A 26,389-nucleotide genomic window follows, 5' to 3' on the forward strand; every position below is an offset into this window, starting at 1 on the left:
ATATTCAGATATGTTAAATAATGCTAATTGATCATAATTATACTCTAACAAAAAGTTCATCCTGAGATTGTTCCAGCATTCTCAGATCATCATCAAGAAGCCACAAACACCTACAATGGGATTGCAGGATAGAGCGCACAGTTCTGACTCGCGTCTATTTGCAGGTATATAGTTCTTTTTCCAATTATATGATTGAATCCATATCTCTAGTCTGCAAATCTTGGACTGCACAACTTTAAAATCTTGCCACTGTTTCTTTCGAATTTGGAAAAATAATTTGGTGAGATTCTTTTGCAGTGTAATCACCTATGAAAAGCATAACTTACCTTGTGATTGTGTCATGCAGGAATATCTGCACACTCTTGCTACTTCTACTGCTTGGTATTCCTGGAATGCAGGCTTCTCCTGTTCCTTGGAAAGCCTACCATGTTTTTCTTTCTACTTCAGAGTGTGGCTAGTGTTGGCTCATGCATATCAGAATATGTTACTCGCCATGCGTGTTGTCTTTTGCAACCGAATCCAGAGCCAAAGTAGAGCTCGTGGTGGTTGTTTTTCGCGAGCGAATCCACAGCCAACGTAGAGCTCCCACTTCCTGCATCAGATCAAGATCCTCAGACAAATAAAGGTTGATATCTGAAAAGAATTTGGAAGATATTCACATCTTATGCTCATTCTCTCAATGCATGCTTGGAATTGGATCTAGAAGATGCAATGAGGTAGCCCTCACATACAGTTTTATCTTTTTAATGCACATCTTGGCAGCATAGTTAGAAATTGGAATTAACATAATATTTCAGTCACAATAATACACTTTGTTGATCAATACGTATTCTAGCAATGTTCACATCATTCATTAAGTTAACCAGCTTATAGCGAATTTGATTAAACGATGTATGATGTCAAATTAATATTCCGTCCTTGTAAAGAAAATTGCAGTTAATTGTTGCAATTTTTATTGAGTTCCATTACTTGCTTAGTTTCACCAATATTTGGTGTTTATGATTATTCATTCCACACAATTGGAATTAATCTATACAAGGTGTATTATAGTTTTTATCATCATCCCCTTCCACCTTCAAAAGTCAAAACTCCCCTTCCCCACAAAAAAAAAAAAAAAAAAAGAAACATAATCATCATCAATAATTAACTGATTGATTAAACAACAAACTAATTAAATTCGATGGAAGTTATGCATATTTAATGATATTCATACCTAATTGAATTGATCAAGTGCTAATCCAAGTATTAAAAATATCTCAGCAGCAATTAGTAGTTCTACATATCCGTAAAATTTCTCTACATTCTTGTGTAAAAAAGACAGCATCGTTGCATTTCAGTTTTAAATAATATATATATATATATATATATACTGAATTTTAACTGAGCATTGGTTCATCTTTCCATTCCCCTACCAAAATAATGATAATAACAAATTAACAATATGATAAAAGTTGTTATGAGATGTAAAAGTGATTCTTTCTTTTATTGAAAAAAAGTAATTTTTATACACTATTAATACAAGAGAGTTTTACAAATAATAACAGTATACTTTTACGATAATTAAAAACAATTAATTTTTAAAATATATTATTTTAAAAATTCTCTAAATATATAAATCAATTTGATAAAGTCATGCATTAAAATTAAACTCAAATCAAAATCAAATGGAACAAAAAATAAATTAAACGTTTTCACTATAAAAGACCCTTGCGCGAATAAATGAATAATTAACTTTTTTCCATTTATTTTCAATTCTTTTCAGCGTTGGGTATTTATTTGTCAAATAAAAGTTCCAATTTCTAACAGCATCTGTCTCTCTTTCTCTGAATACAATTATTCAATTAAGCTAAACAAACGAAGCACCCATCTTTGTACAGAAGAGAGAGAGAACAAAAACAGCATAGAGACAGAAGACATGTCTGCCTTTGATACCTTCAGCGTCGACTCCGATCACCATCAAAACCACGCCGACGAAGACAACTTCTCCGGATACGGCGGCTACTCCAGCTTCTCCGGCGGCGATGTTCCCGTCGTCGACCACACTTCTCCGGCTGCATCGCCGAACATCTTCGGGTTCAGCGATCCGGATCCAAGCTACTCCCAGTCTCCCTTCGAACCGGTGCATGTAGCAGAAAACGGTAACGGCAACGGCTACCACGACGACGGCGTTTTCGTCTCAGACGGACCGGTGCTTCCAGCGCCCGCAGAGATGGGACCGGAGGAAGGTTACGCCCTTCGTGAGTGGCGCCGGTGAGTGTTTCGGATTTCTCTTTCTCTCTCTATCTCTCTCGTCTCGCTTTGTTGATTAGAATTTGTTTTTGTGAAATTTTGTCAGATCTCGTCTGAATCTGCTTAGATCTAACTTGATTTTGCTCTAAGTCGGAAGTTTAGTGCAATGCTTGATCCCAAAGTTCGGTCTTTCAATTGAGTTTTCTGTGATCAGCTAGGATCAGAAAGAAAGCGAATTGACTAGTCCTAATTTATTCCAAGTTCACTTCAATTTGTACTTGAGCTGTGTGTATTATATAAGATGATTTCTCTCTCTCTCTCTCTCAAGCTGAAATTTATTATCAATGTTGATCAGTTCTTACTGTAAGTAGGAACAGGTTTGCTTGAACCTGTTATGGAGATTATATATAGTATCACTTTCAATTACAGCGAACTTTTTCCCTTGGAAGTTAGATCTCTATAGTTATTGCATGGTGAGGGGCTTTTGAGGTTTAAGTCGCTATCAAATTTTAGTTGTTGGATAGGGTCATAGGACCTCTTAGTCAAAGCTGATTCTAGAGCTTCATGATCTTTCTTATATTCCATTATGTTGGAGCAAGTGATGGGGCCATGGGGGAGTGGTAATTGTTGATTGTTTGGAGTGGAATGATCATACCCTAGTTGACAATATTTGACTAGTTCATGGAAGTAATTTATGAAATAACATGACACTGATAAAGCTTGATGAGGATTGCATCAAGTCCTCCTGACAGTTTATTCTTAGGTTTTGTGTTTGGTTATCTGGGGAAAATTATTCTTGAACTTAATGGTAGTACAACTGTGTTGCTTACAATATGATCTTAGGTCAATTAAGGTCAATTACATGTTTGCGGAACCCAGTTGTGAAAAATGAATTCCTTATGCAGGCAAAATGCCATTCAGTTAGAGGAGAAGGAGAAAAGGGAGAAAGAAATGAGATCGAAGATTATTGAGGAAGCTGAGGAATATAAGGTGGCTTTCTATGAGAAAAGGAAGCTTAATGTTGAGACTAACAAGGTTCAAAACAGAGAAAGGGAGAAGGTAAAACATCATCATCATCATCATTATTCACTTCCTTCCTGTCTTCTAATTCTATAATAAAATTCGCTTATGGAACAGCTATACTTAGCTAATCAAGAGAAGTTCCACAAAGAGGCCGACAAAAATTACTGGAAAGCAATTGGGGAGATCATTCCCCGTGAGGTTCCCAACATTGAAAAGAGGAGAGGCAAGAAGGATAAGGATAAGGAGAATAAGCCATCAATTACAGTTATCCAAGGCCCAAAACCCGGCAAACCCACGGATCTTGCAAGGATGCGGCAGATACTGTTGAAGCTGAAACACACACCACCCCCTCACATGATGCCGCCTCCACCTGCACCTGCCAAAGGCCCCAAAGATGGCAAGGATGCAAAAGAAACAGCATCTAAAGATGGGAAGCCTGCACCAGAAGGTGCACCTGCATCGCAACCGAAGGATGCTGCCACCAATAATGGCACTGCAGAGGTACCCCAAAAAGAAGCTCCTTCCACTGAGGAGCAATCTGCTACATAATTCTGCACATCACTTTGGCTTTCTCAGAACCTCATTTCTGCTGTCGCCCTTCTCAGTGAAGTCTTTGCGGATATCTTTTGTTCTTCTCTTTAGTTTCTATGGCTCATTGATTCGCTATTTTTATATTTTTCATTTTTACAACATTATGATTTTGTATCTATCAAAATCCATTATTTTTTACTTGCTTTGACCTTTGACCATGGAAATTCAGTGTTCATCGGTTTTGATACAACGAGAATTTGTTTTTATACTTGAGTGATTATGGATTTTACTTCGGGTGTCGTTTGTTTTAATTGCTTTCATTGTATCGGATTTTCTGTCTGGTCTGTTTCTTATATTATTTGCAAGTATTTAACATTCTCGGGTTTTACTTTTGCTCTCTCTCTCCCCCTTGTTTACCCAATACTTTATTTCACTATTACTAATCTACTATAGCCACTTGCCACCATGGATACAAAGTTAAAAAATATTTTTCATTCATAAATCTTAAATATTTTTCTTTGTTTTGAAATTAATTCCAAATCCTAATAACAAAGTTCGATAAACTAGAATATAATTCAATGTTTCACTCTTTTTAGTACGAAATATTGCATATTTATTTTATGATTATAATGTGGAACTGGGAAAGTAAATAAAGTTTTTGGGTACAGCATTTTACAATTTTTATTTTATTTTTTTGGTGGATGTGGTTACTGGTTCGTCTGGTTCATGCTTAATTGATTTGTTTTTTTTTTTTTTTCCTTTTTATTGTCATGAATAAATAGAGCCGAAGCCCACAACCAACCAAAACAACACAATAATATTGGGATAAGCTCCTCCAAAATGATAAATCAAGAGGTTAATTATTTTTAAATGAAGATAGTAAAAATTCATATACAATAAAAATTACAAATTTAATGATGATGAATCTCTTTATTTTATTACAATCTTCTCACGTCTAAATTCATAATTATCTTGAGCTTGTGATTTGTGAACACAAATACATTATCAATCAGTGAGCCTATATCTAACAGCTTATCTACATATCAATAATCTTGAATTGGGTGTTTTGGAATTTCTCCAATTTCTTTCTCGATGCCATTGTTAAATATATAACTATTCATTTTCCTTCCTCTTATCAACTTAAGATTTTGGAAAGAGTGGTATTATGACATGGTACTAGAACTTCTATGATCGAAATAACTAAAGTTCGATCCTTAGTTTTGCCTTCTGTAAGAAATGAAGTAAATTAAGATACATTCCAAACAAATATCTACCTCTTATTTCAATATGCTCTCCCATGCAGTTACTTAATTTCAATTGCCACATTATATTCCAAAAATTAAAATTACAACTAAAAGAAAAGAAAAAACCCTATCACATTTTTTTCACTCTAAAAAAAAAAAGGGGGAAGAAGAAGCTGCCATCTCTCTTTTGATTTCCTTTTTTTCTTTTCTTTTTTGAAATCTACAATTCACAACAGGATTTATTTGATTTTATTTGATATTAGCTTTACCGGGGGTTGACCTGAGTAATACTGGCAGGGGTAGAGCTAAACTGATAGCTTGTGGACTCACCAGAAGACTTCTTTAGAGAGGACTCTCCTGAGTCTTGGAAGAAACCTGGTGCTGTGAGTTGCTTCTCATTGAGCTTTGTTTTCTTGGACAGCATATCAACAACCTGTGACATCATTGGCCTTCTGCTTGCAGCTGCTTGTGTGCAGAAGAATGCTACCTTCATGTACCTAATCACCTCTTCCTCAGGAAACTCTCCCATTTCTGGATCCACAAGCTCCACCAACTTCCCCTCTTCATGGAGTTGCCATGCCTGTTATCGTGAACATAATATTCAATGAATTGGATATGGCAAAAACTTAGAATCTTTCTTTTTGTTGATTCTTTAACCAGTGCCCTCAGCAAAACCAAAATTTATCAGCATAGAAAATCAGCAAACATAAAATGCATGAATACAGGATGTTATGCACTTACCCATTCCAAGAGGAGTTTGTATGAGTCTCCCCAGTTTGTCCTTGAACTGCTTCTGCCGCTAACTATTTCAAGTATAAGAACCCCAAAACTATATACATCAGCCTTCAGGGTTAACTGGCCACCAATTGCATATTCAGGCGCCAAGTAACCACTGTGCAAATCAAAACCAAAACAGGATAACATATTGGTGAGTTCCATAGTCCAATTGAGGGTTGAAAAATTTTTAAAAATCTTGACAGAAAGAAAATAAATAAGAAAAATCCCAATGTATTAACAACACAGTGAGGGTTGGGGCAACAAACTAACATTTTTGCTTCACCTTTATGAAGAACATTAATACATTATAGATGAACACAAAAAATTGAAGTCTATCACAAGCATATAGTCAGAGAAGGAAATGCCTAAAATAATAGGTTTAAGGCATTATAATTTACAAGTATAAATTCTCCAAAGCTAAGACTAACAAAATCAAGAATTTAAAAATGATAGGAGTCCGAACTATAACATACGTTGTTCCAGCAATTCTTGTGCTAATATGAGTGATGTCATCAGGAAACAATTTAGCCAACCCAAAATCTCCTATTTTTGGATTAAAGTCTGTGTCGAGTAGTATGTTGCTGGCTTTGATGTCTCTGTGCACGATGTGTGGCACAAGTTCTTCATGAAGAAATGCAAGACCCCTTGCAGTGCCCATGCAAATAATAGATCTTTTTCTCCAGTCTAGTCTGATGTTTATACTCCTTGTGCCTAAACAAAGATGGAAAAGGTTACATGTTTGATTCTCTCATCAGAATGTGAATCTTAGTATTTTATTTCATAATTTACGACAAAGCATTACTCAAAGTTACCAAGTAATGCACGATCAAGGCTGTTATTTTCCACATACTCATAGACTAGTATACGATTAGGTCCTTGAACACAGCAACCGACCAATTCAACAAGGTTTGGATGCTTAACATTTGATATAGTTTTAATCTCAGTTAAAAATTCACGAACTCCTTGCCTTGACCCAGCTGAAAGGGTCTTCACTGCTACTTGTCTCCCATCTTTTAAGGTTCCCTATGAAAAGTTCAACATAGGTGTTTAGTGAAACATAAAAAGATAAAATGTCACATTATTTATTTGAACTAGTACTATGACTCAGCTTAAGTAAGCTATCATATATACAATGCCATCGTAATTTATACAATTCTACTTTTAAAAAATAAATCAACCAGGTTTGTAGAGGGGATGATTAGGTGATCGAAGATGTAATTATTTCTTGTATCATTCTATAGGTAGCCTTTCATTTTAAGGTTTTGTCAAATACTTAATAAATACTCACTGAAGGATTAACTTGCAAAGTTGATGCTCTGAAAAACCAGTCTAATCTTTTTTATGGTGCATAAGCATAAGAAAATTAAATTTATGGTAAGCTTATCAACATTTCGTTTCTGTATGTAAAGATGTTTTTACTGCCTCAATAAGAATGTAATGCCTTTTCATTGCAATAACCAAATGCCTAACAGGCCTAAAATTGGCACTTGCATTATAATGGAATTATTAATTCATAATTCAATATAAAAGAAAGGAAGAAAATGGAAAAGGACTATAGCATTGACTATGGAGATTTGAGACATTAGCAGTTTAGCACCCCCAAGGAATCATCCTTGTAATTCTAACTGATCAACATGCATAGTAGTTCCACAAAGTTTCAACTTATACATGAGTCATTGACCTGAATACCTTGTAAACAATTCCAAAACCTCCTCGTCCTATCTTATATCTTGGATGATAATTATCAGTAGCCAATCTCAGTTCTTTGTCAGAGAAATGTCTAACATTATCAAGTGGATAGCCTGAGTAACAGCACAAGTATATGAACTGCATAAGGCATTAAACATAGCGATAAATGGGTAACATTGTATATATAGAAGTATTAACAACTATTGTCTCAGAAATTTTGAACAAACCGTAGCAACATTTCTTATCAAATATAAACCAGCCAGTGAAACAAGTCAAAGGATCTCTGCTGTCAATAGTAATCTGGTTATGTTTTTGCTGGTTAAAAAACTAAATAGGCATTAATATCAGTAGATTACTACGACTCTGGTAAAGTTCTTTTGCTTGTTAGACCTTCCTATGAGCAGTAAACATAAACCAAGATAAGCCTACTTGCCAATACTCAAATTGAACAAATATTAACATACAACTCAGAATGAAATCACATGCTGGACCTAGATTTTGTCCTCCTCTCCCTTTGTTATTAAATTTAACTTATTCAATAATTTTTTTCGGCTAAATTTCTAGCAGCTAAAAACAACATGCTGATGAGAAGTCCAGAAAATGTATAGGGAACTACACAATATTCTGCCATTAGGCATTATTGAAGGTTATCTAAAAGTATGAAAATAATTAATCACTAGGGCCTCACCGTCAATTTCATTGGGAGTAGGAGAAGGACTTTTCTTCTTGAGAGTTGAGGCTCCAAAGCAGCCACAACTCATAATGATCCTCGAATGTGACTGCTATACTCTGCAGCCTGAATTACACATCATATTCTAACATAAGTGAACTGCCATATTTACATTCAAGCATGGGAACTCAAGCACACACTCCAGCAAACATGTTTGGTTTAAATTTTCCCCACCGAAACTCGCCGTTCGTGGCAGGAAGTAACTCAAGACATGGTTCACTTAAACAGCTGTTTGCAAGCCTCAAATGGCGTGCAAAAACCACAAAACAAAAAACGGAAATGATTCAAGCCAGTGCTCCACTTGATATATTGATTTGGAATTTCCGGTATAACGTCCTAACAAACTGAAATCTAAAAATGCATATGGGTTGAAGACCACAAAATTTTATTTTATTTTTTTAAAAAAAGGGGTAAAAAGGTCAACCTCTTTTCATGTTAATGATTCTCATAGAAAATTAGAGATCGCAGCTTACATCCTTAATAAGATTTGGGGTGAAAACAACATGCATGGTGCCTTCTCATCAAAATATCAAACCCTAAACAGCATGATGATTCTAGTTTGCAAAATTTTCTAACCTCATCGCGATTTATGAAACAAGATCCACTGCCACTAGCATTGACTTGAAGAATTTTGCCAAAGTAACCTAAAGCTTTTTAATTTCCGGTTACCGGTTTACAATAAAACTGAAAATTGGCCTATTGCCTCTGAAATCATAACACACCCACTCTCCAGAGAAAAATACAGCTCCAGTTTCAGTTGATAATTCATAATAATAAGTTGAAATTCAACAACAAAATTAAGACATGAAAAAAAAAAAAAACAAAAAGCAGCAGCAAAGACTTGAGAAGAAAACAAACAAACAAATAATCAAACAAAATAATAGAAGAATCACCTCAATTTTGCCAACGATGAAGGTGAATAGCGGAGCACAAAAAGAAGAAGACGACTGAGGAATGGCAAGAAACGGTGGGTAAATCATTGAATTGAAGAAAAATAATATAACAAAAAAGGAAACTGAAGGCGCGTGGTGGTTGACATTTTGAAGAGAAAGGAGCAAGGAGCGAGTGAGGGCTTGTCACGACACGTATGGTGTGACCGACTCGCTTCTTCCTTCTTCATCTATGACTTAGTGACTTAAAGCCTTCATACAGATATTTATATTTTCCTTTTAATATTTTATTACTGTGTTTTTCTTTGTTAAGTATTGCAATTTGCAAATTTAAATATAAGAAAGGCTAGATGATAATCAAAATTTATTATTAAATTAATAATTAAATAATAATTAACATTAATAAATTTTGATATTTCTAATATTTTTTAAATATAATTAAGTAAATTATATACTAGTTTAGATGTTTATGTCTGTTTGTTCGTCGTTTTGTTGAGCTAAGTCTGAAAACAGAGAGTTCCGTTCCCACTTGGGACTTGTAAAAACTAAAAACTATTCTGGGAGGCCGAAAGCGACGGTTTTCACCTTTCTTGTTTCGTTTATGCAGCACCTCCCTCTTCTCCTCCTCGTGGTTTAACTAGTGTTAACTCTTTTTTTTTTAAGTTTAATTAATCATTTTGTTCTATAATTTTATTAAATTTATAATTAAATTTTTATAATTATTTTAATTAAAATTTTATATTATTTTTAATTTTTTAATTAGATTTTTATTAATATAAAAATATTAAAATTAATAAAATATTTTTTGTAAATTAAAAATAGTATCTATAATTAAAGATTTAATTAAATCTTTGATTATATATATTTTTAAAAAAATATTCTATTAATTTTAATATTTTTAATAAAAAAATTTAATTAAAATTTTTAAAAATAATAGAAAAATCTAATTAAAAAAAATATAAAAATCTAGTTATAAATTTGATAAAACTATAGAGACTAATACAATAATTAAATTTTTTTTATCTTAAAATTACCTTTTCTTTTATTTTAATTTTAAGTGAGTTTCAAATTTAGTATTAGGATTTATTTACTTTTAATTATCCGAGTTTATCAACTTTTTAAATCTTCGCTTTTAGGAATGTTTAGAGTTTAAAATTAAAATTTAAGTTATAATTTATGATTTTAAAAAAATGATAAATACCAAAATAAAAAAGTAACTTTAGAAAAATTAGTCGATATTGATTAAAAAATAGTTAATTTTTAAATTGGTCTATATTTGAATTATTTTGTTATTTTAAAATTTAAATTTTAAATTTAAATTATTAATTTTAAATTCTTAAAAAAATAGATAATTTTGTATAAAAAACTAAAATTAATATATTAAAAACAGAATAATACAAATAATAATAATGATCAATGTATAATATAACCTGGAGTACAAGTCAAAACAGAATGCATATTACGCAAAATTTGTGTCGAATTTGTGGCATGCATCAATGCATGTGGCCACGTTGGGTGAGTCCCACGACGTCCCTCTTTATTTTGCACTTGCATCTTGCTTTTATTGACCCTAGATTTTTCGAAGTCTTTCGAAATTGAAATAAAAATTGGAACATGTCTGCAAGAGATATGTGTTGGGTATATGAAGATGGTAAGATGACAAAATCTTATATTTATGTAATGGTTTTAAGACATGATTAGATCGCTTTCTTTAGAGAGATATTTGTCTCCACACTTAGTTGCTATAGGGTTAATGACAATACTCTCTCAGGATACAATGAAACCTAAGAATTTCTTAATTAGCAATAGTAAGAAATTCTCAACTCTCTTGAACAAAGAAAATCTCTTAATGGTTGAGTAATTTGTACACTTAGTACGTCATGTCTGAAATAGTGAACAAGGACTTATTTATACATATTGCACATAGCAATTATGATTGGTTACGTATACAAATGGTTGTGTCTTTTCTATTGCCAATAGATATAATGTTTTGAATATACACAACTCTTAAAGAGTTGTGTCCCTTTAGCCAATAGACACAATGTTTTGAACATACACAATCCTTAAAAGGTTGTGTCCCTTCAACCAAATGGTACTAAACAGTTAGTAACCGTTTATTAATATTAATAATATTAATTAATCAAATTTGTAAATACCCTTCAATCCTCCACTATTTACAAAATTTAAATATCATACAAGTATATGCATAAAGAATGTGTCACTAAGATTAAACATTCTTTTAGTGTAAATTTTAAAGTTCTAACGAAATAATAGGTGTTTAATCGATTAAACCTATACTCCATATGCTAGTACCAAAAATCACACACATTACTTATACCCTCCAAGTTTAAGAATTTACAATTTTAAGCACTTATATGACTTTGTGCTCATCCTGCTTTCATGAATATTTACGAGAATAAAACCTCTAAAATTCTCAATTAGAGCGGCACCACTCTTATATTCATATAGGTGGAATCTTTTGATAGATAATATTATCATTCCATTAAAAGTTTAAACTCACCCTCCTAATTTATTATAAATAGCATTAAATCCTATACCTTAGTGCTCCAATTGCTAAATAATTTGTTATTACCCATTAAACCTTGAAACTAGTGGTCTACTAGAATAAGGTTGGGTTCCCATCATTTAGCAATAATAGGTTTTAATCCCATTTTAGCAATAGTTTCTTTGATTTTATCCCTTGACAAACCTTTAGTCAAAGGGTCTGCTAAATTTCCTTGAGATCTTATATAAGTAATGGTAATTACACCATCATCTATTAGTTGCCTCACAAACTCATGTCTCAAACTTATATGTCTAGACTTTCCATTATAAACCTTGTTATATGCTCGAGACATGGTTGATTCACTATCACAGAAGATTGAAATGGATGTCGTTTGCTGTGGCCACAGCTTTATATCATATAACAAATTTCTTAACCATTCTGCTTCTTTACCTGCGGCTGATAAAGCTACAAACTCAGCCTCCATAGTAAAATGTGTAATACATGTTTGTTTCTTTGAGACCCAACTTATTGCTCCACCACCTATGGTGAAAATCCATCCTGAAGTGGATTTGTTATCACTAAGATTTGTAATCCAACTTGTGTCGGAATAACCTTCTAAAACTGCGGGATAATCACTATAATGTAATCCCAAGTTTATGGTTTTTTTGAGATAACCAAGAACTCTTGTTATAGCTTTCCAATGTTGATTGCTAGGCTTTCCTGTAAACCTTGATAATTTGCACACAGCAAATGCTATAGGGGCTAATAGTTTTCATTTCCCATCTCATGGGAAACCCTTTTCGCTCCGCTTAGCCCTACCCCCCCCAGGGGTATTTTAGTGATAGGTTCTATAGGAACTGGACGATCCTATCAGGTCTAGTACAATGCATTGCATACATTAAACTTCCTATAGCACTAGCATATTCTAATTGTGCTATAGGTCTTCCCATGTTTCCTTCTAATTTAAGATTAAGATCATACGGCGTATTGGATTCTTTAATTGTGAGATTATCAAACTTTTCCAATACCTTTTTAATATAATGAGATTGACTTAAAGTAAAGCCAACTTCATTCTTATGTACATTTATGCCTAATATTGTATCAACTTCATTCAAATTCTTCATCTTGAATTTAGAAGTTAGATACTCCTTCGTTATACGAATTCCTTCTAAATTTGTTCCGGTGATTAACATATCATCAACATATAAATAAATAATTACTCCATAATCTTTAGTAAATTTTGAGTAAATACATTTATCCGCACTATTATGTGAGAAGTCATTTGATAACACCACTGAATCAAACTTCTCATGCCATTGTTTAGGTGCTTGTTTTAGCCCATACAAAGACTTAATTAATTTGCAAACTTTCTTTTCATTTCCGGGTAGCACATAGCCTTCCGGTTGCTCCATATAAATTTCTTCATTAAGATCTCCATTTAAAAAAGCCATTTTAACATCCATTTGATGTATATGAAGCTTATGTATGGATGCTAATGCTATAAGAGCCCTAATGGAAGTCATTCTTGCCACAGGTGCGTAGGTATCAAAATAGTCTAGACCCTCTTGTTGTCTAAACCCCTTGGCCACTAACCTTGCTTTAAAGGTTTGTAATGAACCATCAGTGTTATACTTTCTTCTAAATACCCACTTACATCCTATAGGCTTTGATTCTGGAGGCAAATCAACCAAGACCCAAGTATCGTTAGATAATATTGAGTCCATTTCATCGTTTATTGTTTCTTTCCAAAAAGCAGAATCCCTTGAAGTCATAGCCTCTTTGAACGTTTGAGGATCACCCTCTATGTTCATCACAATAGGAATCTTGTTTGTTACAGAATTCCTAGTTCCTTCTACCAAAAAGGTGATAGCCTGAGAAGAAATAAAATCTGGACCCAAGTCCTTTTCTTTTCTTACTCTCAAGCTCTTCCTTGGTTCAATCAACTCTTTGTCGTTTAGACGTTTATTATTTTGATTATTTATTTCTTGTGAAATATTAGTATCATTTTGGAGATACTCTGAATTAGAAGTTGAATCATTGATAAATTTATTTTCAATAAATTCTACTTCTCTTGATTCAACAACTACATTAGACATTAAGTCTAATATTCTATATGCTTTAGAATTTTGAGCATATTCTATAAAAGCCCCTTTTATGGCTCTTGGCCCCAATTTAGTTCTCTTTTGATCAGGAACCCGATAAAAGGCTAAACACCCCCACACTTTAAGATAATTTAAATTAGGTTTCCTTCCTTTTCAAATTTCATAAGGAGAAACCTTTCTATGTCTTGATAGTATCCTATTATAGATATGACATGATGTCAATAATGCTTCACCCCACAAATTGTAAGGTAATTTTGCATTTAGTAACATTGAATTAACCATATTCACTAAGGTACGGTTTTTTCTTTCCGCCAAACCATTTTGTTGCGGAGTATATGGAGCGGAAGATTCATGCACAATACCATGTAATTCACAAAAGTGATCAAATTCATTAGAAAAATATTCTCCACCTCGATCACTACGAAAAACTTTTATTTTCTTATTATGCATATTTTCTACTTCCATTATATATTTCTTAAACATTTCAAAAGCTTCATCTTTATTTCTAAGCAAATACACATAAGTAAATCTAGAACAATCATCAATGAAGGTTATAAAGTATCTTTTTCCTCCTCTAGTAATATTGCCATTTAGTTCACAAATATCACTATGAATCAATTCTAATAAATGTGTATTTCTTTCAACCTTAGGAAAAGGTTTCTTAGTAATTTTAGATTGTATGCAAATATCACATTTCTTATTAAAATCCTTGTTACTAAGATCAATATAGTTATTCTTTTGCATATATTCAATTGATTTGTAATTTAAGTGTGCTAATCTACTATGCCATAAATCACAAGAATCAACAACATACAAGGAAACATTCACTTTATTAATACTAAGTTTAAACATGCCTTCAGTACAATATCCTTTTTCTATGAATACATCATTCTTAAGCAAGATCACTTTATCGGATTCCATTACAACTTTGAATCCTTTCTTACACAAGAGATTAACAGAAACTAAATTTTTCTCAAATCTGGAACATGAAGTACATTTATTAAACTTAATTTCTTTCCAGATGTAAAATTTAATTCCACACTTCCTTGACCACAAACTTTGGCTGAGTTATCATTGCCCATCAAGACTTCTCTATTGTTCACTTCTTCATATGTTTTGAATTGGTTGCGATCATTGCAAACGTGAACAGTAGCCCCAGAATCTAACCACCACTCAAGTGATTTTTCTTGTGTTGCTATGTTGACTTTTGTAACCATGCCAATATGCATGTTTTGTACTTTTTCTACAACCATAGCAATTAGATCCTTCTCTTCCACTAAGTTGGTCTTTGATGCTTCCTTTTTCAGAAGTCTACATTCTTTGATATAGTGTCCTTTCTTGTGACAATGATAACACTCTCTTTGTCTCTTCTTATCTTGCTTGAATCTTTAGAGAACTTTTTTTTCTTCTTATTGATGTTATTTTCATCAATATGATTCACTTTAGAACTTTGAGAAAGATACACAGCATCACGTTTTCGAGTTTCCTCTTCTATACGTATATGCCTTAGTAATTTCTCAATTGTGAAGTCCTCACCAAGATGTAAAAGTTTCTTCCTATAACCATTCCAAGATGAAGGCAATTTTGAAATAATTGTTCCAACTTGTAATGATTCAGGGATCACCACTTGTAGATCACGAAGTCTACTTACAAGGATTTGTAATTCATGAATTTGATCCATGACAGGCATAATATCATTCATAATAAATTCAAAATATTTCATCATGATAAACTTATCTGTTCCTTGTCGTTCGGTATTGTACTTTTCTTCCAAAGACTTCCAAATCTCTAATTGTGATTAAATTGACATGTAGAGATCATAGAGTCGGTCGGATAAAGTGTTGAGGATATGACCTCGACATGCGAAAGTATCTTCATCACGTTTCTTCTTCAATTGAACGATCTTTTCTTTCTCTTCCGGTGTGACGTTTTTAGCGGCATCGGCAATTGGTGTAGTCTTTGGGTCAATCACATATGCAAGATTGAGAACCGAAAGAAGAAACATCATCTTGTCTTTCCAACGGTTGAAGTTCGTTCCATCAAAGCGATCTAACTTGACAAACTCTTGATTCATGACCTTAAACGTGGTGTTTTGATCTTGTGCCATCTTCAACAAATATCTCTCTAAAATTGTTTGGTATATGAAGATGGTAAGATGACAAAATCTTATATTTATGTAGTGGTTTCAAGGCACGATTAGATCACTTTCTTTAGAGAGATATTTGTCCCCACAAGTAGTTGCTATAGGGTTAATGACAATACTCTCCCAGGATACAATGAAACCTAAGAATTTCTTAATTAGCAATAGTAAGAAATTCTCAACTCTCTTGAACAAAGAAAATCTCTTAATGATTGAGTAATTTGTACACTTAGTACGTCATGTCTGAAATAGTGAACAAGGACTTATTTATACATATTGCACATAGTAATTATGATTGGTTACGTATACAAATGGTTGTGTCTTTTCTATTGCCAATAGATACAATATTTTGAATATACACAGCTCTTAAAGAGTTGTGTCCCTTTAACCAATAGACACAATGTTTTGAACATATACAATCCTTAAAAGGTTGTGTCCCTTCAACCAAATGATACTAAACGGTTAGTAACCGTTTATTAATATTAATAATATTAATAATAATATCAATAATATTAGGCCCAGTTTGGGTAACTAACTTAATTAAGCTCCTTTTGATAAAATAACTTAAACAATAAATGACTCTGTTAAAAGTAACTTATAAATAAGTTATTTTGTGTTTGAATTTTTAACTCTAAAAGTGCTTATTTTAAAGAAATGTAATGAAAAATAGAAGTATTATGAGAGAAGTCATTTTTTTTAACTTCTCTATAAGCTCCAAAATAGCTTCTTAGAAAGTTGCAATTTGGTTTTGAAAATTGCACCCAACATTAATACTACTACTTTTCATAAGTCAAAAGTTAAAAAAAGCCACTTCTAAAATTCCCAAACGGGCCCTTAATCTAGGTACGCTTAGTTTCTTTTTAGTATGAGTTTGAATTTCATATAAATAAATAAAGGAACAGTTAGGATCATTTTTTTTAATTGGACTAAATGATTTGTTGGTAATGGGATAGAAATCATAGTATAAAAAAACATAAAAAACGAAAACTATGATGACCATGTAGTGTCATGTGAACTGTCAACTGTGAAGAGTGAAGACAGTGAAGTGTGAAATGGTTCTTGCCTTCTTTGAACGTTAAAAGTTAAAAACACTACCAAATTTTCAACTTAAAAAATCGCAACCCAACTGGATCGCGTAAGAGAGTATTTTTCATCAGTTTCAAATATATAGAGATTAATAGAATAGATTATTGAACCTGTGATTGTTGTTAACACGCGTTTTCTATTGCAGTTTTTTTTTTTTTTTTGGTGACTTTTTCTATTGCAGTTTGATTAACTCGAAAATAAGTCTCCTGGCATAATATTCAAGACTATAAAGTTGAAAAAACAGATGAATTAATGGAGAAAATTATACCTGGCGCGCGCGCAGCACATATAATATATGAACAGAAAAATGTTTTGGAACCAAAATATTTTAGCCATACTCGGCCATTATTTTTTTAAAATTGAGTTTATTTTTATTATTATTATAATATTGAATTTTATCATACATACTCTTTTATCACATAAATTATCACACAATTTATCATATATTTTATTCTTCCTACATGTTAATCATAGTATATCCCTAATTAAATCAAGTTGAGTTGATTTAGTAATTAATTTACTAGTCTATTTAAACAAGTACTAAATGTTCGAATTCTGACTTCTGCATGCAATAACCCATTAACCAACGATAAATTTTTAAATAGAGATCAGTAACGCGATTGATTAGTTTTTTGACTTTTTATCACTGACATAACAAGGCACCAATAAAACAATTGGAAGCTTGATGCATCAATTAGTAGGAGAGGCAGAGAAATAAAATTTGCAATTGAGGGTGTTTTATAAATTGAACTAATAGGTGCATATTACACTCTCGAAGCTTTTTGAGTCTTATTTTGGGTAGATTAGGCCAAATAATTTATAACCAATTGTAACTTTTTTTTTGGTAGTATGATATTTGAATTCAATACACGGTGTTTATGTGAGAAGAAGTTGAAGAAGTGAAATAATAAATAAACTTATCCGATGAGATTGTTCACAGTGAAGTAATAATTTCTGAGCGTACGGAAAATTATATTAGTTTTGATGAGGTATGAGATATCATTTATAGGTTTGTGATTATGTCATTCATAAATTCATACACATAACATCCATAATTATATGTAATTAATGTTTATTAATTATTACATCTATATACATATCATTTTTTAGTTGTTGCATAAGTAACTATCAAGTTAGGACAATTCTATGATGCTGAAATCATCTGCTGAAATAGCGTGGCAAGCATTTAGAATAGACGCATGTCCATCCCATTTCAATGAATGTGAGAAAGTAAGGGTTGTTGTTCGTGGCAGTGCAACCAAGTGTGGGTCCTACCAATGCCAGTGGAGCTTTGACGACGTTTTAAGTTTTTAATTAGTCCCCTTCTAATGGATTATTATTTGCAGCAATTTATGTTTATTGATTTATATTTTATACTATTTTAATGGATGAATTATGTTATTTAGAGTTGTGATTTTTGAATGAAAATAATTCAATTAACTGAAACAAAATTATATTAGGGTAGTTTTTAAATTTTGTATCTCTATTAAATGATGATAAATGACTTAATAAAAATAAAAATTAATTACAATTAACTCATTTAATATAAATTATCATTACCATTCTTTATAATTATTATTAGTTTTTATTGTATTTTTAAATATAAAAATCAAATCATAAAAAAATATTAAATATTGATTACAAGAATGTCTAACAGTAAAAAATATGATATTATAATTAATGTCATTAATAAATAAAACTGATAAGAATATGATAAGTAAATTGATAGGAGCGTGAGATAAAAAATAAAATTATTATTAAATTATATAAATAAAGTAAATTATAAAATATTTTGACTAATTATAACTGTTATCAAACTTTTTCTATTGTTTAACAACCACAAAAAATTTATTGGCCACTGTTTTTTCATAACTTATACTTCATTTTTTAAATAAATTTCTCACAAATTAAACTAAAGAAAAACCCAAAATAGCCCTTGATAATTACCTCAAAAGACAACGAAACCCTTGACAACGAGACTCAAAATAGCCTTTGATTTTTATATTTAAAAATACAATAAAGACTAATAATAATTATAAAGAATGGTAATGATCATTTATATTAAATGAGTTAATTGTAATTAATTTTTTTTATTAAGTCATTTATCATCATTTAATGGAGATACAAAACTTAAAAATTATCCTAATATAATTTTGTTTCAGTCAAAAATCACAACTCTAAATAACATAATTCATCCATTAAAATAGTATAAAATATAAATCAATAAACATAAATTGCTGCAAATAATAATCCATTAGAAGGGGATTAATTAAAAACTTAAAACGTCGTCAAAGCTTCACTGGCATTGATAGGACCCACACTTGGTTGCACTGCCACGAACAGCAACCCTTACTTTCTCACATTCATTGAAATGGTCGACGGACACGCGTCTATTCTAAATGTTTGCCACACTATTTCAGCATCATATAATTGTCCATCAAGTTAACACATGTTTTCAAATTTTACCATAATTGAATTTGAAAAAAAAAAATACTTAAATTAATTTATTCAATTGATAAATTTACTCATAACATCCATAAGTTCATACACATAACATCCATAATTTTATATTAATAACATTTATAATTTCGTTCTCATAACATTCATAATTTCATACATATGATGTTCATAATTAATAAATTTTTATAATTAATATTACCAAATTTTAAACTATGTGTCTCATTGTATTCTTTAAATTATCTCATATGTACACTAATAGATTATAATTTTAATTATTTTAATATTTTTTATTTAATATTCATATATATGTTTATTTATTGATTTTAATATGATGAGTCAATAATTATTTTTAAAATTTTATTTTTTATTTTTTGTTTATTTATTTATTTTTTATTTTTTAATAGATTATATGTAAAATATGAATTGTATAGTAAAAGTTATTAAAATTTTCTAATTTAACACACATAATTTTATATATATAACATTTATAATTTTAAATACATAATATCTACTATCAATAAATTGGTGCTAATTTATTATTTATTATTTTATTCTCCAGGTTAAAAATTAATCATTTTTTGAATTTCAATAAATAGAGACTAATTAAATTTAAGATGTTTTTATTTTTTATAAAATGTATCGAAGCGATTTGAAATTTTTTTAGAACTAAAAATATCAAAATTTAAAATTTTTATCTAAAAAAATTATAAAATATAAATGTGATAATAAAAGATAATTTTTTGAGATTTAGTTCATATTAAATTTAGAATTAATTTTTAGTATAATTAAATAAAAAAATAATTATAAAAAATTAATTATATCAATTAATTAAAAAATAATTTATACACTTTTATTCATACAAATATTATTAATTATGTAATTTTATTTATTACCTATAATATTTTAGTTACTTAAGGTTACTTGTATAAAAAAGTATGACCTCGGTCTTGTTGCCAATTATTTTCTTTTAGAGGACAACTAATGAAGAGCTCTGTGCAATGCACGGAAATGATAAGTTTAATAAAAAATATTTAATATTAAAATATTATTAAATTAAGTATTTAATATGAATCTTTTAAATTAAATTCGATCATAAAAATAAAAAATATATAATTTTACTTTTTTGAAGAATGTAAGAGTATATAAGATAAAATTTATGAATAAAACAATTTAATAAACGTTAATAATTGTATAATAAAAAATTGTGAACAAAACAATTTAATATTAACGTCCCATGAAAATTTTAACTATAAAATTAAAATTTTAATAAACAAATTAGTAACCCGTGCCAAGTTAATAATTTTTTTTTACAAGCATATTAAAAATAGATGTGAATTTTTATGGGGTTCCATTAAATTTGAGAATGAATATGATCATATACAACAATGATTTTCTATGATTCTATCTTATGATTTTTTTTGGGTACGAAATTCTATCATATAATTACATATATGATAGAATTTATATAATTTAACACATTTTTAATTAACAAAACAAAAAATTAAAATGCCACGAAAAAAATAATTTTTTTATATTCTTGTGGAACAAAATTAATTTAACTATTAGTCGAATATCATTAAAAACAAATGAAAGATGAGATATTATCTGAAATGTAAAAATTAAAAAGTCTTCTTATATGGAATGAAAATAAATTAATTTTTTGGCAATAAACTAATAATTGCTTCTTATAGTTTCTATATCTCTTGAGATAGAATGTTTATTTAATCAAACATTAATGTTTTATATGCAATATCTGAATATATGAAAAGATAAAATGAAAGATTAGTGGAAAGGAACTAATGAATGTTATTTATATATAAGGATATCAATGAACATAACATTATTTATCATCCTAAAAGTATACCAAAAGAGTAATGATAAGAAAAAATATTATTCGTATGTAAATAAAATTTAGATTTTATTTATAAAGTAATCAATTTTAAAATAAGTATAAAAAAAACTACTATATAAAATCTCTCTATATGTTAATACAGAAAAAACTACTCATTATCAATCATTTCGGAAGTTTAATTTCCGCTTTCATGGTGTGATCTTTTTCGTCAAAATTTTCATAAAGATTTGCATCTATTTAAAACAAAAGTAAAAATTTTCAACAACCCAGAGTATATAGGCATCAAACTGAGAATTAAATAACAACTATATTCGCAACAAACCCATAATTGTGACTAGTTTAACCATTTCAAAAACCATTACTATGACAAAACACCCAAAAATCGCAAACTAATTGGTAAACTCACTAATTTAATTTTGTCGTCGAGTATTGCTGCTACAGTGTTAGAGAGCGAGAGCAAGAGTGATGAGAAGAAAAAATTGAAAAACATAATTGCAACGATAATAAAAATGAAACTTTATTTAGAGCTCGGTAAAAAATGGATCAACAACCACTTTTATATAAAGAGTATCAAGAATATAACATAAAGATAATAACCAAAACAAATGAATAAATTATCATTTGTACCCATAAAAGATACAGACACTGACAAATGTACCCATATAAGAATAAAACGATAATTGTAACCACGGAAGATAGCCTCCGTGTGTCAAGAGTACCTAGACATTAGTTATGTAATTGGTCCATTAGGGTACTCTTGGCATACGGAAGACATCTTCCGTGGTTATAATTGTCGTTTTATTCTTATATAGGTACATTTATCAGCGTTTGTATCTTTCATGGGTACAAATAGTAATTTATTCCACAAAAAATTTAAAAGGGGAAAAATCACAATTTGTTATACTCAAGAATTACAGACAAAAACTATAAGCATCCAGATTCCAGAGCGCTTGGATAAATAAAATATTAGGAATAATACACCATTCCCCCTTGAGAAAATACCTTTCACAGAGAAATAAAATAGACACAATCACAACACAAGAATTTAACGTGGAAACTCCAATTACTGGAGAAAAAAACCACGGCCGTTGCCAAATGACAACCAGAAAATATCACTATGTGAAAATTGTCACAACACATAGACTTCTTTCTCTCTAACACCGGCACCCCAGTACACCCACACTCTCAAAGCAAATATTTAACTACACCTCACAACACTCTCTAATCAAAGAGTATAGAGAAAAAGAAAAGCCAGATACAAGCTTTAAGTGTTTCCGACTAGTGCAAAAAATATGGAGAACTTAGCCTCATATTTATAGCCTAGGCCACCCACTCCATTTGCTATCCTAAGCAATGTGGGACTAATTCAACCAAATCCTAACAATCTCCACCTTGATTGAAATAGTCACACATCTTCAGCTTCCATAGTCAACACCGACAATTCTTTGCTGCCATTGTCTATACCGACAATCATAGTTCAGAGAACTATCATACTCCACCATGAAAGTATACTCACTTGGAATTAGACCACTCCAAGCATTTCGCCTTGGTACATATCGAAACCTTGTTGAAAATTCATGGTGCAACTTCCAAATTGGCTTTTCCTGGAAGTTCTTCAGCCATCGACATAACTCCGCCACACGCCTTGCATCTCAATGCCAACCAATGCCCGTGTGCAATTGTGGACCCGATTGCCACAACTTATCCTTATCCATGGCAGTGCGGCAATACCATGAGGATACTTCTTATCTTCTAGAGAACATCATCTTCTCTCATAGAGAGAGCAATATTGCAAGTATCAGATTGAGAGTCTTTTTCTGAAACCGCATTACCTGGACAATTTCTCTTTACATGCCCAGGCTTTCCACATTTCCAGCATGTTACACTCCTTCCACGATTTCCTTTTCCATAATTGTCACTTCTAGCTACAAGCGCCAAATCTGATGAAGTTCTACCCTCATTTTTCATTCTTCTTTCTTCAGCAATGAGCTTACTGGCAACTTCTTCAAAATTCAGAGTTTCCTTCCCATACATTAAAACAGGTTTGAGATACTCATAGGAAGAAGGAAGAGACAATATGAGCCTCAGTGCCTTATCTTCATCATCAATTTTCACTCCAATTGCCTCTAATTCAGAGACAATACCATTGATAGCACTAAGATGGTCGGAGATTTTCACATTGTGATCCATGCGTAGATTATGGAACTGCTTCTTCAATAACAACCGATTTGAGATGCCCTTTACCTGATACAACCCTTTGAGTTTATCCCAAAGTTCCTTGGCTGTTTTCATTCCTTGCACATTTGCAAGAACATTCTTAACAAAACACAGGCGAATAGCACTTGCAGCTCTCAAATCTAGTTCCTCCCATTCTTCATCCTTCATACCAGAGATCTTCTCATTCAATGCCTTGTGCAAACCTGATTGTATCAACACATCCTTGACTTGTATTTTCCACAAGCCAAAATTGATTCTTCCATCAAATTTCTCTATTTCAAGCTTCACAGCACTTGAATATCCTGACATTGTTGCAACCGTATACTGGAATAGTATAACTCAACTGTAGACCGTGCACTAGGAAGGGTCCCCAGGAAAGAGAGGTGGGTCACAATGGACACACTTAAATACCAAGTCTTTCCTTAGCCAGAACCTTTCTAAACTGCACTCTCACAGTGTCACACTGCCTTCTAGCAACAACAACATCAACCAAAGATCAACCTCAAGCCACAGGACAAAATTCTTTTCTGATGTGGAAGGTCAGACTAGGCTGCAACCACAGAGCATACTAAGAATAAATCCCACCGAACCGAAGCTCTGATACCACATGTTGGGAATAATACACCATTCCTCCTTGAGAAAATACCTTTCACAGAGAAATAAAATAGACACAATCACAACACAAGAATTTAATGTGGAAACTCCAATTACTGGAGAAAAAAACCACGGCCGTTGCCAAATGACAACAAGAAAATATCACTATGTGAAAATTGTTACAACACATAAACTTCTTTCTCTCTAACACCGGCACCCCAGTACACCCACACTCTCAAAGCAAATATTTAACTACACCTCACAACACTCTCTAATCAAAGAGTATAGAGGAAAAGAAAAGTCAGATACAAGCTTTAAGTGTTTCCGACTGGTGCAAAAAATATGGAGAACTTAGCCTCATATTTATAGCCTAGGCCACCCACCCCATTTGCTATCCTAAGCAATGTGGGACTAATTCAACCAAATCCTAACATAAGAGTATGTATTCTTGTCCTTTTCTCTTTTCTCCGTGAGTGACTCTCCCTTTATTCATGCCTCTATTCACACTCAACACTCAGTACTATCCACTTTCACCACAACTTCAACTTCATGCTCAATATATATTAAAAGAGAAATATTAAAACTTTTTATTTGACCAACAGAGAGAAATAACACAACCACAAATTAAAAAAAAAATAAAAGCAATGGATGTAGTATGTAAACTACAACGAATTTAAACTAAGTAATTCTCATACAAAATATTTTGAAATAATTAAATACCTTTAGATCATGAGAATGAGCACCTATTTCATAGTATTTAAAAATTAAAACATAATAGATAGTAGATAGAGAGAATGGGTCCTACTGAGAAGAATTCAAACCAACAATTAAAAAAGCAGAAGAATTCAAGCCTATTGAGACTTCACACCTAAAAAAGATTTTCTTTTTCAAAACAAAAAGAAAAGAATACTCTTCAGAAAGTAAAGGATAAATCGCTCTCATTGTACACATTAAATATAATAGTATTGATCATTGTATATTGTTACGGCCTGGCCCAAAACTCGCACGGGTCGACCCGACCCGAGTTTTCGCCGGCCCGATGGTTCGCCCTCCACCCGACCCGAACACGTGTCCCGTACGGCTTGTGCACAGCTGTGTGACAACACCCTTGAGAGTGTGGGCCTGCCCACTGGAAGGGCCCACTACTGACATGTATATAAGGGGAGACTGGCTCTCCCCCCAAGGTACGTGATATTCACACATCATTCCCTCTCCGCCTGCACATATTCTGACAAGGGCGTCGGAGTGTCTTTGCAGGTGGCACACCCCCTTTTCTCATCAGAAGTGCTCGGGACCTCGCTCACCCGGAACCAGGAAACCACGGCCAGACGAGCTCCTCCACCATCCGAAGCATTGACCTCAGGATCCTAACCCGAACCGTCCGGTACCCGACCTACCGAACATTGGCGCCGTCTGTGGGGACAAGACGTTCATGGATTTCGTACTGGTCCAGACTGGGACTGGTTCCGAGGTAGCGCCTCCCATACTCGGGGGAGGCGCCGTCGCGACGGAATCCCGGCAGCAGCAACGGTCGCCCACGAGGGATGCGACGCAGACTCACGAGAGACGCCCCTTCGGGGGACGGGTGACAACCACGCCAGGATAATGCAAGAACTACGCCACAGAATGCAAGACTTAGAGCGCAGACTAGCAGAAAGTGAGCGCGACCAACGCTCCCCAGAGCGGAGTCCCACCCGTTCCCGTTCAAGAAGCCGCTCGAGGCGCACGCCGAGCCCCCATTGCGAGTCGGAGAGCACTGAGGAACGGATACGCCCCAGAAGAAGAAGTCGCGACCCCATTATCTACGCCCGACACGAAAGGCGGCGCGCGTCGAACAGAGGCAACGAGGAACGTCACCGCGAGAACAATGAGTCGAGAAGAACTGCCCGAGGACCTGTCATAATAGGAGCGACCCCTTTCCACCGCTCTGTGCTCGAGGTCCGATTACCAAAACATTTTGACAAACTGACAGACATGAAGTATGACGGAACACAAGACCCCCTAGAACACTTGACGGCCTTCGAGGCCAGGATGAACCTAGAAGGGGTGGGAGACGAGGTCAGATGTCGCGCTTTCCCGGTCACCTTAGCGGGCCCGGCAATACGGTGGTTTAACAACCTCCCGCAAGGCTCGGTGACCCAATTTACCGACATCAGCCGCGCCTTCTTGGCTCAGTTCACAACTAGGATTGTCAAAGCCAAACACCCAATCAATTTGCTGGGGGTGACACAGAGACCCGGAGAGCCGACCAGGAAGTACCTGGACCGTTTTAATGACGAGTGCTTGGAGATTGACGGTCTGACGGACTCGGTGGCAAGT

The 26,389-nt window shown here is 32.7% G+C and overlaps 2 protein-coding genes across 4 annotated transcripts; one reads left to right on the forward strand and one right to left on the reverse strand.

The window, feature by feature from the left end:
• The first annotated feature begins 1,645 nt into the window (after window positions 1–1,645).
• On the forward strand, window positions 1,646–4,072 carry LOC112733466 (clathrin light chain 2). The gene is made up of 3 exons (XM_025782426.2): window positions 1,646–2,250; window positions 3,135–3,288; window positions 3,367–4,072. Exons 1-3 carry the CDS (start codon window positions 1,916–1,918, stop codon window positions 3,799–3,801), a joined length of 924 nt encoding a protein of 307 aa, XP_025638211.1. The 5' UTR covers window positions 1,646–1,915; the 3' UTR covers window positions 3,802–4,072.
• A 963-nt stretch (window positions 4,073–5,035) lies between these two features.
• Window positions 5,036–9,394, reverse strand: LOC112733465 (cold-responsive protein kinase 1). 3 transcript variants are annotated; one of them, XM_025782422.3, is made up of 7 exons: window positions 9,117–9,371; window positions 8,182–8,289; window positions 7,494–7,606; window positions 6,617–6,827; window positions 6,278–6,515; window positions 5,769–5,919; window positions 5,036–5,607 (listed from the first exon to the last, which is right to left on the reverse strand). In XM_025782422.3, the coding sequence occupies exons 2-7, from the start codon at window positions 8,252–8,254 to the stop codon at window positions 5,293–5,295; spliced, it is 1,101 nt and encodes a 366-aa protein (XP_025638207.1). In that variant the 5' UTR covers window positions 8,255–8,289; window positions 9,117–9,371; the 3' UTR covers window positions 5,036–5,292. The 3 variants fall into 3 exon arrangements, with proteins under 3 accessions (XP_025638207.1, XP_025638208.1, XP_025638210.1); XM_025782423.3 differs by having other exon boundaries at window positions 7,494–7,631; window positions 9,117–9,367; XM_025782425.3 differs by lacking the exon at window positions 7,494–7,606 and having other exon boundaries at window positions 9,117–9,394.
• Between the last annotated feature and the right edge of the window lie 16,995 nt (window positions 9,395–26,389).

The sequence above is a fragment of the Arachis hypogaea genome, chromosome 13 (assembly GCF_003086295.3).
Source record: "Arachis hypogaea cultivar Tifrunner chromosome 13, arahy.Tifrunner.gnm2.J5K5, whole genome shotgun sequence".
Taxonomy (NCBI): Eukaryota; Viridiplantae; Streptophyta; class Magnoliopsida; order Fabales; family Fabaceae; genus Arachis; species Arachis hypogaea.

What these genes read in the sequence shown, in the direction of transcription:
- LOC112733466 (XM_025782426.2), top strand. Translation starts at nt 1,916, where the DNA reads ATGTCTGCCTTTGATACCTTCAGCGTCGACTCCGATCACCATCAAAAC. An exon ending in GCCCTTCGTGAGTGGCGCCG is followed by an intron (nt 2,251 to 3,134) that starts GTGAGTGTTTCG and finishes TTCCTTATGCAG; the next exon opens with GCAAAATGCCATTCAGTTAG. An exon ending in AAAACAGAGAAAGGGAGAAG is followed by an intron (nt 3,289 to 3,366) that starts GTAAAACATCAT and finishes CTTATGGAACAG; the next exon opens with CTATACTTAGCTAATCAAGA.
- LOC112733465 (XM_025782422.3), bottom strand. Translation starts at nt 8,254, where the DNA reads ATGAGTTGTGGCTGCTTTGGAGCCTCAACTCTCAAGAAGAAAAGTCCT. An exon ending in CCTTGATCGTGCATTACTTG is followed by an intron (nt 6,516 to 6,616) that starts GTAACTTTGAGT and finishes ATCTTTGTTTAG; the next exon opens with GCACAAGGAGTATAAACATC. An exon ending in ACAAACTCCTCTTGGAATGG is followed by an intron (nt 5,608 to 5,768) that starts GTAAGTGCATAA and finishes TCACGATAACAG; the next exon opens with GCATGGCAACTCCATGAAGA.